General features: G+C 50.9%; 1 protein-coding gene across 2 annotated transcripts in view; it reads right to left on the bottom strand.

Moving 5' to 3' along the window:
• Positions 1-3,003: 3,003 nt before the first annotated feature.
• RBM6 (RNA binding motif protein 6) overlaps positions 3,004-12,771 on the bottom strand; it is a 57,792-nt gene continuing 48,024 nt past the window's right edge. For both annotated transcript variants that reach the window (XM_009907642.2, XM_054166963.1), the window contains exons 12-22: positions 12,632-12,674; positions 11,992-12,052; positions 10,941-11,032; positions 10,099-10,251; positions 8,981-9,070; positions 8,211-8,300; positions 7,344-7,616; positions 6,698-6,772; positions 6,216-6,313; positions 4,912-5,023; positions 3,004-3,267 (exon numbers count right to left, since the gene is read on the bottom strand). In XM_009907642.2, the coding sequence (XP_009905944.2) occupies positions 3,142-3,267; positions 4,912-5,023; positions 6,216-6,313; positions 6,698-6,772; positions 7,344-7,616; positions 8,211-8,300; positions 8,981-9,070; positions 10,099-10,251; positions 10,941-11,032; positions 11,992-12,052; positions 12,632-12,674 (1,213 nt within the window). In that variant the 3' untranslated portion in view covers positions 3,004-3,141. The remainder of the gene's footprint in view (positions 3,268-4,911; positions 5,024-6,215; positions 6,314-6,697; positions 6,773-7,343; positions 7,617-8,210; positions 8,301-8,980; positions 9,071-10,098; positions 10,252-10,940; positions 11,033-11,991; positions 12,053-12,631; positions 12,675-12,771) is intronic.

Here is a 12,771-nt window from a genome sequence, read left to right as displayed (position 1 = left end):
AAGAGATAATGTGACCTTCCCAGAAGCAAAAAGCAAACCAATGGCTAAGAGAGTTTCAAACTAAGCCCCCCAGAATGACCAACATACTAACACCAAGGGACCTTGACCCTGCTTCACAAGAGGGATGGGTTTTGCAGGTACTTTGGAGCCTGTGTCTGATTTCCTTAAGAGCTGACACACACGAGCGCTGTGAGAATGAGGATGGTTCTGCTGGTGTGTTCTACTACCCTTCTGAAGGCAGCAACTGGCTGTGCTCTGGGGTTTGTCTTGGAAAATTTTTCTGATACGCTGCTCTCTAGAGAACTGAAAGTGCCAGTAGGAAAAGAAAGAGTTTTCCATCTGGAAAATGTAAAGGAAATACTCAGTTTTCCAGCTGCTAGATTGGGAATACGTTGTTGAATGGACCCAAAAGTCATATAGTAAGAAAAAGTGTGGGTGTATAAACTGCTTTCCTCTTCCACTCTGCATAGTGGAACCTGTACCTCAGGCTGGGGTCCCCATAAATCTTCTTTTGCATCTCTCATACAATAGTGTTTGAGCTGAAATAGAATAGAATAGAATAGAATAGAATAGAATAGAATAGAATAGAATAGAATTAACCAGGTTGGAAGAGACCTTCGAGATCATCATGTCCAACCTATCATCCAACACCACCTAATCAACTAAACCATGCAACCAAGCATCCTGTCAAGCCTCGTCCTGAACACCCCCAGCGACGACGACCCCACCACCTCCTCAGGCAGCCCATTCCAGTGGGCAATCACTCTCTCTGTGTAAAACTTCCTCCTAACCTCCAGCCTAAACCTCCCCTGATGCAGCCTGAGACTGTGTCCTCTTGTTCTAGTACTGGTTGCCTGGGAGAAGAGACCAACCTCTGCCTCACTACAACCCCGCTTCAGGTAGTTGTAGACAGCAATAAGGTCACTCCTGAGTCTCCTTCTCTCCAGACTAAGCAACCCCAGCTCCCTCAATCTCTCCTCACAGTGCTGTGCTCCAAGCCCCTCACCAACCTTGTTGCCCTTCTCTGGACACGCTCCAGCAAGTCAACCTCCTTCCTAAACTGAGGGGCCCAGAACTGGACACAGGACTCGAGGTGTGGCCTAACCAGTGCATTGTACAGGGGCAGAATGACCTCCCTGCTCCTGCTGGCCACACTGTTCCTGATGCAGGCCAGGATGCCATTGGCCCTCCTGGCTGCCTGGGCACACTGCAGGCTCATGTTCAGCCTACCATCAACCAGCACCCCCAGGTCCCTTTCCACCTGACTGCTCTCCAGCCACTCTGACCCCAGCCTGTAGCACTGCATGGGGTTGCTGTGGCCAATGTGCAGAACCCGGCACTTGGATGTGTTCAATCTCCTGCCCTTGGACTCTGCCCATCTGCCCAGCCTGTCGAGGTCCCTCTGCAGAGCCTCTCTACCCTCCAGCAGATCAACTCCTGCCTGAGGGGAGATGCAGTCAGTGGAGAATGCTCGGACCACAGCAGGAGAAGGCAGAATCACCACAAAATATGCATGGTCAGAACAAAACAGCCTCACAGCAACATTTCTGGGGGGACTTTAGCAGAACGAAAGGAATCGGAGTCTGGGCATGGCAGACAGTTTTGTTTCCCTGGCAAATGCTAGTAAGAAATCTGGGCTCAGCACTGGAAAGGTTTTAACTTAGAAACATGAAGTTAGTGGAAATTTCCTTTTCATGACAACTTGGGAAGGGCAGACAGTGAGGTGTCAGTCTTCTGTGAGACAAGAATTCCAAATCTTCTGAATCTCTTTCACCTGTTCTCCCCACCTGGTGTATTTTAAGTATAAGGATGTCAGAGGTGTTTTGTGAATGGAAGATGACCTATTAAGTTACTCACAGCTCTGGTAAAGGATCACACACCTTGGTAGCGATAAAACCCAGCAATGTGAATGGTCAAGTAGGACTTCTTTTCATTTTACTCATGCTGATCAGACTTTTGTTCTTTCTTAATAACCAAAGGCCAGCCCAGCAGGACTTGCTCAGAGGAGGTGAGAATGGGTCCTGTGAGGGTAAATGAATCATGAGGTGAAACTCCCATTGCAACAGAGAAGTGATTTCAAAACCGAAGTGCCATGTTTGCACAGAATCAAGCACAAGCCTGAAAACCAGAGAAAGTCAGACTGAGCTGTTTCCAAGTATGCTTTTGCTTTCCTTTTGAACAGGCACCACAATGGAGAACTTGAATGTCCTATTCCCAGATCTTACTGAAGAACAGCAAGGTAAGGATCACAGACACAGACCAAAGCTTTGTCTCATTCACACTGCTCGAGAGGGTATGCTGGAATGGTCATGAGTCAGTGACACTTGCTTCCTCTGAAAACATGCTTCATCCGTCTCCTTGCTTGTAGGAGACCAGTAGTAAGTTCCCAGCTCTTCCACAAGCCTCTTATCAGGCCTTGTCCACCTGCTTGTGGGAATTCAGATACCTGAAGATTTTACTGCTGCGTATGAAGCGCCTAATGAGGTATCTCAGTACCTTGGTATTAAGTCCTTTGTCTGTAAAACAGCATGGTCAGAATTAGCACCTGTTAAATAGCTGGGAATGCTTCCCTTGTTTCTCCAGCTGAGAGTGGCACCACAAGGACACCAGTGGTTTGTCACAGACTACTGACATTGCACCGGTTTCTGGCAGACACAGCTGTTTTATACAATACAGCACTACTGATAGGCTGGACACGATGGTCTTGAAGGTCTCTTCCAACCTGGTTTGTTCTATTCTAACTCCTCCCAGGCCTTGGGGGGCTTATCCCTTGGCTCCCAGCTCACATCCTGACCCATGAGCACACAGCAGCAGAAGCAGCTGTTCCTGAGCTGTCAGGACAGTGGCACTGCTGGTAGGGCCACCGGGTGACCAAACCTGTCCCAGCCCCACTGACTTGGCTGCAGCTCCCAGACACCGTAGGAGCAGAGAGGACACACGATGGGACTCGTGTTTAAAGCCACAGCGTCTTGGGCAGGAGACAAGCACTGACAAATTTTCAGTTTTATTAAAAAAATTCTAGCAGCAAAACCTGTAACAATTCAAAAAAAACCCCAAAAAACCAACCCCTGAAAAGAACAGGACACAGAGACAGAAACAGATGGAGCTGGAGAGAGACAGGCTTGGGCTTTTCTCCACCATTCACTCGAGTTCCTTGTAGCGGGCAAACATCACCCTCCTGACGGCGTCACGGTAGGTCTCATTGGACTGCCTCTTGGGGGGCTTCCCTTGCGCCCCCAGGCCAGGGCCCTTCTTCCTGTTGTCTGCCTGTAAACAGACACAGCTTGTGTTAGTGACTTCTCCCCTTCCCCAGCTGCCTGGGAAGAAAAGCCTCCCCCTGGGCTGCTTCAAAACAGCTGACTGCTCTTGTGTGGATCTGGGAGAGGAGGAGCACAGCAAGTGCACCATGTTCCTCCAAAAGCTGTTTGGGAGACACCAGGGGCCCTTTGCAGTAACAAAAACACATCCAGCAAATTGCCAGGTGAGAAGCAGTCCCCAGGGGTGGGCTGTGGAGACCAACAGGAGCACACAGAGGGGCAGGAGCGGGCAGCCAAAGCAGGCAGTGCCCGCGGCCGCCCGTGAGCGAAGATGGAACCAGAGCAAAGGAAGTGGCAGGGAGAGAGCTGGGCTCCCGGGGAGCTGTTTGCAGCCAGCCTGCATTTGCACAAGCTCAGCTGTTCTCTGCTCTAATAGAGCTCCCATGGGCTCCTCTAGCTGGCTTTGAATTTCAACCAGTTTTTAACGACTGGCTTTTGCAGCCAGCCCCTGAATTATTCATTAATACCTGCCTAGAGTTAGCCCAGGAGAGCAGGCCCAAGGCTGAAAGTTTCTCTTTGCTTTTAAGTCCAACTTCTCTGAATATCAGTGATGTGATCAATTAGGCCAAGAGATCAAAGTTCTGTGGGGCTGAAGAGGGCACATGGCTTTGCCCTGCATGGCTTGGGAGTGGGAAGAAAACACATCTCTCAGGCTCTCTTGGGAGGACTTCATGGGAATGGTCTGAGGGCTGTGCTTTGCACTCAGCCCCCTGCTTGGACCAGTGAGCACTGGTTGGAGGTCAGACCTCCCAGAGAGCATTGCTGGAACTGGCTCTGTGACAAAGCCCAGTTTATGGCCACAGGAAAGTCTCCATGAGGCCTGAGCAACAGCTGGGCTGGTTCCTGCTGTCTGCACTGATGGGGGACCTTTGCCTCCTGCGTGTGGGCTGAAGCAAACGCGTGTCACAAAGCCTCAGCTCTTTGCCTTTAACGACACACTCGACTGCAAGCGGGAGCAGTGCTGCAAGCTGCCTGTCCCCTGCTGAAGCACCAATGCCACAGCAGCCAGGCAGCTCAGCCAGACCTCCTGCCACAAGTGACAGCAGCCACAGGGGCATGGTGCTGCTGACGTGTCCCTGGGCAAGGGACAGCAGACCCTGCCGCAGGCTGCTCTGCAGATAAACCTGCAGCAAACTAAGGACTGCTGAGAGAGCAGCCTGCTCCAGAAGGCAGGATCTCCCAGCCCTGACTAGCCTTAAAGCTCTTTGCTGATGGGACTCCTCAGCAGACAACGTACCCTGATATTCCCTTCCCAAGTCCAGAATGGCAGCAAGAGCCTCACAGAGCAGCCAAACAGCATCACATGCCCTGTGGCTTTGGCTGTGCTCACACTTCCCCAGAGGTTCACCTTCTCCTCCAGCTCAGGTGGCTGAAGACCACTGAGCTGGTAGCTGCTCATGCCCCAGCCTGGCTTTGGGCAGATTAGTCAGATGCTCACATCCTCCCTGCTCAACTAGTACTCTATTCTCAATCCCTCCAGATCCATATAAATTCAGCCTGACTCTTGTTCAGGCTGGGAACTCCCTCCAGCTGTCTTGGGAGACATTCCCAGCTGCAGGACAGGGATGTGCTCTGGGAGGAAGGGAAGGCTCACCTCCATTGGTGATGTTGTGCCCTGTTGGTTGTGGCTGAAGCCTTTCTTCCACGCTGGGGACTGCAACACTCGATTCCCTTTGCTGTTACTGTCCATCCTCGAGTCATAGTCACTGCAACAGAGGCAGAATCAATTGTTCAGTCTCGAAATGCTTTGAGTACATGCCAGGGATTTTTAGCTCTGCTAACAGCACCTTCATGGACATTCCAGCCTCTCCCAAGGGATATTCAAGCCACTTACAAGAAGCACACCACCCAAGGAAACCAATATGGTGGATTCTGTGTGCAGGACACAAGCACCTTTGACCACGTAACTCCTTGTCTCACCTCAGGGAAAAACACACAAGGCACAGGAAATGAGCTCAGCCTCCAAAATATTTACAGTACAAGCCAGCCAGGGGCATTCCATGATTGTGTTCCTTAATGTGAGCTTTAGAAATAGCTAGAAAGTGAAGTCTAACCCCTGCTGCCCTGGTGGATCTTTCTTTACTCTAGTGTTGTGGTCACTGAGCTCTATGATGCAACGTTGATTTGGACACTGTTTCTCCCACCTGGTCACTGTTCCTCCCAGGCCATGAACCAAAAATAGCTTCCCTCAGGCAAGTTCTGCTTTCTGTTTGCACACAAAGTGCTTTAGTTTACCTACAGCTACTCCAGGAAAACAGAGGAAAGAGAAGATGTGGATTTTTGAACCGAGACATGAAGAAAAGGTCTCCTGAGGTGTTGTACCAGAAGGGAATAGGTACATCTCCAGCACTGCCTCCAGCACGTGCCTAGCAAGCCCTCAGTCTGCTGGAACATGCGAGCTCACAGCGGGCAGGCCTTCTGAGAGCTCCACACAGCACACTCCTGCTTCCTCCACCTACTCTGAGCGAGATGGGAGACAGCTCCCAGCCTTCCTCTGAGTCAGTGGAACAGATGAAACACAGCTTTGCTCTTTCTGTCAGTGGCTGGACGCCAGGACAGGAGGACAGCAAGCACAGCAAGGATGAGGTGGATGAGAACAGGCTATGTTCTGCATCCTGTGCCTGGCCAGGCACACTCAAACCCCTCATCTTACCCCTCCAGCTTGTCTCTGCTTCACCCTAAACCCTTGCTTGTGAACTACACCCCCCTGGCCCCCTCCTGCCACCTGAGAAGTTCTGCAGCACAACAGACTCCACTTTGGAGAACTCTATCCACGAGAATCACAGCCCAGCTGGCTATGACTCTCCCAGATCTCCCTCACTGGCCAACTTCTGCTCTTGGTGTGCCAGCAGCACAGGTGCCAGCCAGCCTCAGAGATTTACCCATGAGCAGCTTTACCTCTCCGAGTCGCGGTCGTATCGGAGCCTCTTCCTCTCTGGGGAATCCATCTGCTGGAACTTCTCTCTCCGGTCATTTCCTTTGTCTTTGTATCTCCCCTTCATAACAGAAAGAACAAAGGAGGTGTGGGAGATATGAAGTATTCAACATTCCACAGGAGACTGCTCTGCAGCCAGGTCCTGTTTCACCCTCAGCTGGCTGGAAACCTGTCCCGGGGATGAACAACCCACTTACTCCGCCAGATGGCATCTGTCAGGCTGACCCAGGACTGTGTTTTCAGCCTCTCAGCTGAAAGGAGCAGGAGCAGCTCTACTACTTTTGGAACAACAGTTCCAAGAGTTCCAGCTCTCCCAGTACTGGCCAGGCAGCACCAGCCCATACAATGCACCAGTTTTAGATGGAACTCTGGATGCCAGAGTGCAGCTCTGGTTTGTAGGGCAACTGAAGCCCACTCAGCCCCTCCTGGGAGGAGGGAGACCCACCTCTCGCTCTCTCTTCTCCAAATAGGCCAGTTCCTGCTCAGAGCGTTTGATCTTCATATGTATCTCCAGGTTTTGCTGGAAGCAGGAGAACAGAAGGCAGTGTCAGCAAAGGATACAAGCTGTCAGGGTCATCTGCTCCACCCGTAAGGAGCACAGGTGAAGGACCTTGCTCTTCCACCCACTATACTAGATGTAGCAACTTCTCTTGCAGCCCAGACAACCCACTCCCCACAGAGGCCAGGAGCTCTTCCTCCCCACAGGAAAGGCAACCAGACCTGTTTCAACCTGCATGCAGTCTGGCCCTCCAGGAAGCAAGAGCTCAAAGGCAGCACAGAACATGGGGAGGCATGTGCTAAGTTCTCACTGCCATCACACTGCAGTGTGCCAGCACCACGCTCTCCCCAAGCCTGAGCTCTCTTGCTACAGCTTCAAAAGTCACACCTTGGCTTTACACAGCACTGCTGTGGCAGGAAGCAGCAGCTCACACAATGCTTTGAACACCACTTTGATGGGAACCTTGCCTGCTGCTGTGTCAAACTCAGCTCTTCCCACCCAACCACCATGTCGTTCCCTGCAGATTTCAAAGCTGCGGAGCCCAGGGCAGCTTGCGGCACACAGCAGCCCCCCATGCAGCAGCTCCCCCCACCTTGTGCAGGTTGGAGAGCTGCTGGTGCTTGATGAGCACTTCCTTGTTGGGAAACTGCCTCCTGCAGAGCAGGCAGGCCAGCTTGTTCCAGTCCGTCAGCTTCTCGTCACTGGCCTTGGCCTTCCGCGGCTGCTCCTCGCGCTGTGCTGAGGGGTGGGGAGGTTGTGGCAGCCACTGTGCCTGTGGCTGCTCTTCCTCTTCCTCCTCCTCCTCATTGTCACTGTCTCCTCCATACTCTCCCAGAAGTCCTATCAGAGGGTTCACCACCTTGGGCTGAGGCAAGAGGCAGAGAAGTGACTATTTGTAGCCGTGCAGGGATCTGCTTTCCAAACCAACCTCCCCACCACTTGTGTCTCCATTCCAGCCCAAAAGCCAGAAAGCAGCATCCCAGGCAGGGAATAGAAGGAAGCTGCATGGCCAGCATTCAAACACCATGAGGTAGAAGCCCTTCTCTTGACAGGCTGTGCTTTGGTGCCAGGCTTTTCTAGTCTCACACAAAGCAGAAGCTGACCAAAGCAGCAGATGTTTGACAGGAGGTTGCTGTCAGTCACTTTCTCTAGGGATGAAGATCAGTGAGGTTTGGCTCTCCTCAGCCCAGAGGCAGCTGGAAGTTTTCTGCCTGAGGACTGCTGGAGTGAGGAGACCCTGCTTAAATGCCAGTGTTAAATTTCCCCAGGCAAGAAGCCCACAAACAAGCTCAGAGTTATAAAACAAACTGCCTTTGCCATTCCACCTCCAGTGTCCCCTCCTCTGGGATGAGGAGCTGGCAACTCTGTCACTCAGGGTCACAGGCAGGCTTGAGTGAGCCTCTCTAGCCCTGTGCCCAGGCTCAAACAAGGCAAACTCCAATCCCGTGGAGCCACTCACCGGGGCTGTGCTCTCATCCTTTTTCACAGAGGGAGGTAATGGTTTTTTAAAGACATCTTCTGCAGAGAACTTCTCTTCTCCAGTCTCATTCTGGAACAGTCAAGATGAGGTGTTAAAGACCACCACAGCATAGACTCATTGCACAGAACAGCTAAGCAGCCATTCAAACAGGCCTCCAAGGAAACCAGGCGGCTGGCGCAAGTGAGGCGGTGCTTTTTGGTGGGAGACATTCCCACTCTGAGGAATCCACAGCTCTCCTGGAGCTGTGCCCTTGGTTTCAGGGACAGCTGCAGCAATTCACCAGACTGTCCCAGCCTGCCCCACTCTCGCTGTGCTGGACTGTGGTGCTGACAGCAGCCCCAGCTGTGCCTCAGACCAGTGAGGAAGCTGGGACAGGGTCAGCTCACATTGCACACCTCTGCATGCACACAAAGGACACGAAGACCAGGTGCCAAGTCACCTCCACAGCTAGCCAGCATGGCAGAAGAGCAACCTGCCACTCCAGGAAGAGTTACAGTCCTGCTTGCCTGTGTGGTGGTGTTTTCAGGATCTTCCTTGCACTGGACAGAGAACACCAGAGGCTGCAGTCACCCAGCACTGCAATACGCTGAGCCTGTGATGCTTACTGTGTGCATTCCACAGCACAAGCATTAGGCTGGGGTGAAGCTTCACACCTACATGCTTTACAGAGCCTTGGCCATGCTCCAGTCTAGCAGTTCATTAGCCACTCACACTTAACTGCAGAACACAAGTGCTACACAACACCTTACCAGGCCTGTACTCTCGTCCTTTTTCACAGAGGGAGGCAATGGCTTTTTGAAGACATCTTCTACAAAGCATCTCTCCTCTCCAGGCTCATTCTGAAAAACCCAAGATTTAGCATCAGGCCATCATTACTACAGGGGTCAGAGTGCACACAGCAGCCAGGAAGCCAGCTCTGAGCATCCACAGAAAATAGGCAACCATGAAAAATGATGTGAGGATTTCTACTGGAGATGCTTTCACCCTCTAGTCAGCCAAGATCATGTTTCTTCTAGGTCAGTGCCCTTGACAGCAGGCATCCTCCATACAACAGGAGATTCCTTGGCTGGCTTGGTACCAGCCTCAGGGACATCTCTACCCCACGGGTTCCAGCTGCCCAAGACTGGTTGTGCCACAGAGAACATATCCAGACCAATGGGCAAGGAGGAGAACCGAGTTTCTGTATTCATGATGAAATCATTCTACCACTCTCCTGGCATTCCTCAGGCCCAGTCAAGTATCACAGCACTGGTCTGTGCTCAAAGAGCACATTGGGCAGCTACTCTGAACCAGCAGCTTCCCACACTGAGCAGACTGCATTTGCTCACTGGGAGCAGCACTGAAGAGCACCTCCCCAGGACTGAGGCTCTGGGAGCAGTTGTACAGGGTGTATCTGCATTCAATCTCAGTTCACCTTTGCAGTCCACCAGCACCACCTGCCTCATCCTCCTGCCTGTGCATGGTGTTTGGAGGGGACAGGAACTGCAGGCAGGGGAGATTTGAGTCTCCTTTTTTATCTGATTTGTGTATTTGACCACCTCTGCTGCTTTTCTGTTAGCTCTGTTACAGCAGCTGTGAGTGAAATGCATCATCTCAGTTACCTGGATGTCTCTGAGTCCTTTACCACAAGGAAGGGATGAAAAGCCTTGACTTAATGTCACCAGAGAAAAATTTCAGGGAAGTTGAGGAAATTCCCACCTGGCCAGACAACAACCTGGCCTGCTGCTGACCCCAGGTATTTACTCATTTTCTCTCACTGTCTCTCCTTTTTTGAGCGCTCTCTAAATCACTCTCTATTCTCTAAGCTCTCTTACCTCAGCCTTTTGGTCTCAGATCTCTGATCATTCTGACACCTGGAGGGACTTACCTTAGCAGAAGTACTTTTCCCTTTCTCCTTTCTGTCCCTGTTGTCCCGGCTGTATGGCTCCTTCCTTTCATTTGTCCATTCCTGGCTCCCGTGCCGCCGCCTCCTGCTCTCCGGAGGTGAGGAGCAGGCCTCTCGGTCTATTGTGACTTCTCTCTGCAAGAGGCATTTGGAATAGGCTCAGCCAAACCCCTGCAGTCTTCTTGTTGGGCTTACTGTCCTGATTGGGCTGGAGAGACCAGCAGGGTAAGAAGGGACTGCAGAGCCTCAGACAACTGAGAGGAAAAGCTTCAGAACTTTGCTGGGGCAGAAGACAGTCTACCACAGTCAGGTCATCTGAGCACTACCCTGCTTGCCCACAGCACAGACATCTCCAGCATCACAAACACATGATGACAGTCCCAGAGAACCTCTGTTGATGGCCCTCTCTCTTTTGGCATCCTTGTGACTACTACTGGCTGGGGAGCAGACCACAGGTGAAAACAGCACTCTCCTGTCCCTCTTTTAATACACAGGCACACCACAGGTCTTCAGCAAAATCTAGCAAGCAAGTTCTGCCCGTAAGCCTACCCAATGAAGAGAAGGCCAAAAACCCTCCCAAGGCACGAGGAGTTTCAGAGGACAAAGGCAGCTACAGTAACTGGTTCAACACACAGCTAATCACACAGAATCACTAATGGAACACGTGTTCCTTTTACACAGGTCAGAGGACTGAGTGAGAGAAACAAAGCTGCCTCTGTACTATTCAAGGCTGGCCTGTCTCCAGGATCTAGCTGTCAATGTCTCTGGAGAAGGGCAGTTAGTAAGAACATACTGTGTGCAAAGCTTCCTGTCCACGCACTCACCTGAGTCCTGGGGTCATAGTATGTACCAGCTATGGGGTCGTAGTAATTCCCAGTTTCAGGATCATAAATGTATGTAGACACATCTGATGGTGCTGAACAGAGAGACAAGAGTTAACAGCATCATCTTCCAAAGACAGAGGCTGCCTTTTACAAAGACAAAAGTATGAGCAAATATTACACTGGTGAAAGGATCAAGAGTGGGAAAGAAGACTTCTCTCCTGGCAAGAAAGTTATGAACATCTTCCCATCACTTCACCCACATCTTCTTTTGTTTAAGCGGGTAAGAAGGGAAGACAGGTTTTCACAATCTTCTGGTTTAGGACACTGCCAAAACTTCCACATCAAAACAAGCTTACAGGGGCTGTGCTGAGATCACCAGACCACAACACTTGACCTCACAAAGAAATGAAATTCAGTAATTTCCCTAAGAATGGAGTAATGAGTACCAGGCACTGCATCCACCCACCCCTGTGAACAAGGAAGATCTGTACTCTTTCAAACAGTCTCCAGTTTAAAGTGATGACACTCCCCACATCCCTTCCACCCGTGGGCACATGAAAGCTCCTGACAAGAAAGGGGAGCAAACTGTTTCTACAGGAAAAGCCAAAGCCTCAGGGGTAGGCCTATGATGGGAGGAATGCTGCTCATTTCCAAAAAGCAATTAGCCAGAGCTCAATGATACTACATGGAAGTCAGTAAAACAATCAGGAGTGTTCTCCCAGCTGCTGGCTCTGCTGCATAAAGTCTATTTTCTTCCATCTCAACTGGTAACTGCCAGGCTGATTTTATCCCAGCAGTTTGACACAACAAGGAAAAGCAAGCAGCAACTTTCTTTTATCTGCCTGTAGTTTTGCACAGTAAGAGTAGAGAGAAACACATCATCAGATAGGAAAATGTGACTAAACAAAGTTGGCAAAGGAACTCAGAAGTGGGTGTAGCAAACAAACCTACTCTTAGCCTTTAAAAATATTTCTGGGCTGATTTCTACATGTCAGTGCCCTTTTAAGGAAGAAAAGTCTCCACGGGAGGAGTGAGGCAGAGCTTCACTTACACTGGGCTCTGGTGCGTCTCTGTGATTCGCCGCCCCGCCTGTCTCTCATGCCCCTTCTGCCCTGGAGTAAGTGAACAACACAAACAGATCAGAGACTCTTTGACAAACATCATATTTCTTTTCTTCCCTCTCACAGCCCCGAAGTTCAGGAAAACCAGCTCATTCAGCTATAGAGCACAAGTAGCTTTTCATCTACACAGCAACAGTGTTGCAAGGCACAAGACCTATGCAGCTTCCGTGAATCTTTAAATGAGGTGCTCATGGCAATCTGTAGCAAAGCCTCCAGCCCATTCAGGATGGGAAGTACCCTGCAGTCTAGTAACAAGCACTTGAGAACAGACATTCACTCTGGGAACTGAGATCAGTCATCAATTAAGTCACTGTAAAAGCGTGGTACAGAGTAATCCAGCTCAGAACTCCCTCAAACAGCATCTGCTCCCTGACTTGCATTTCTCTGCACATGACAAACACAGCGTAGGGGCTGTGCTGCAGTGAAGAGCACACTTGAGCACTACCATCCCGACTTCAAACATGCTGACCTTTCAGCAGCCCAAAGGCAAAAAGCCTAACAGAGTCAGGCCTATAACCCCCACCACTCCCTGTCTTTCTGGGGACCTGCAGGGAAGCTGTGCAGACCTACCTGGCCATAGTAGGAATTGTCACCGTGCTCCCCATAGTCATTTCTGTGGAGATAAAGGTTGCAGGTTAATGTTAGGCTGGCTTCTCAGTATGCTCTAAATGATCAGCAGGACCAGTACAGGCAGGAAGACCATGTCCACT

The sequence above is a fragment of the Dryobates pubescens genome, chromosome 1 (genome assembly GCF_014839835.1).
Source record: "Dryobates pubescens isolate bDryPub1 chromosome 1, bDryPub1.pri, whole genome shotgun sequence".
NCBI classification, from domain to species: Eukaryota; Metazoa; Chordata; class Aves; order Piciformes; family Picidae; genus Dryobates; species Dryobates pubescens.
This window is presented reverse-complemented; position numbering and strand designations above follow the sequence as displayed.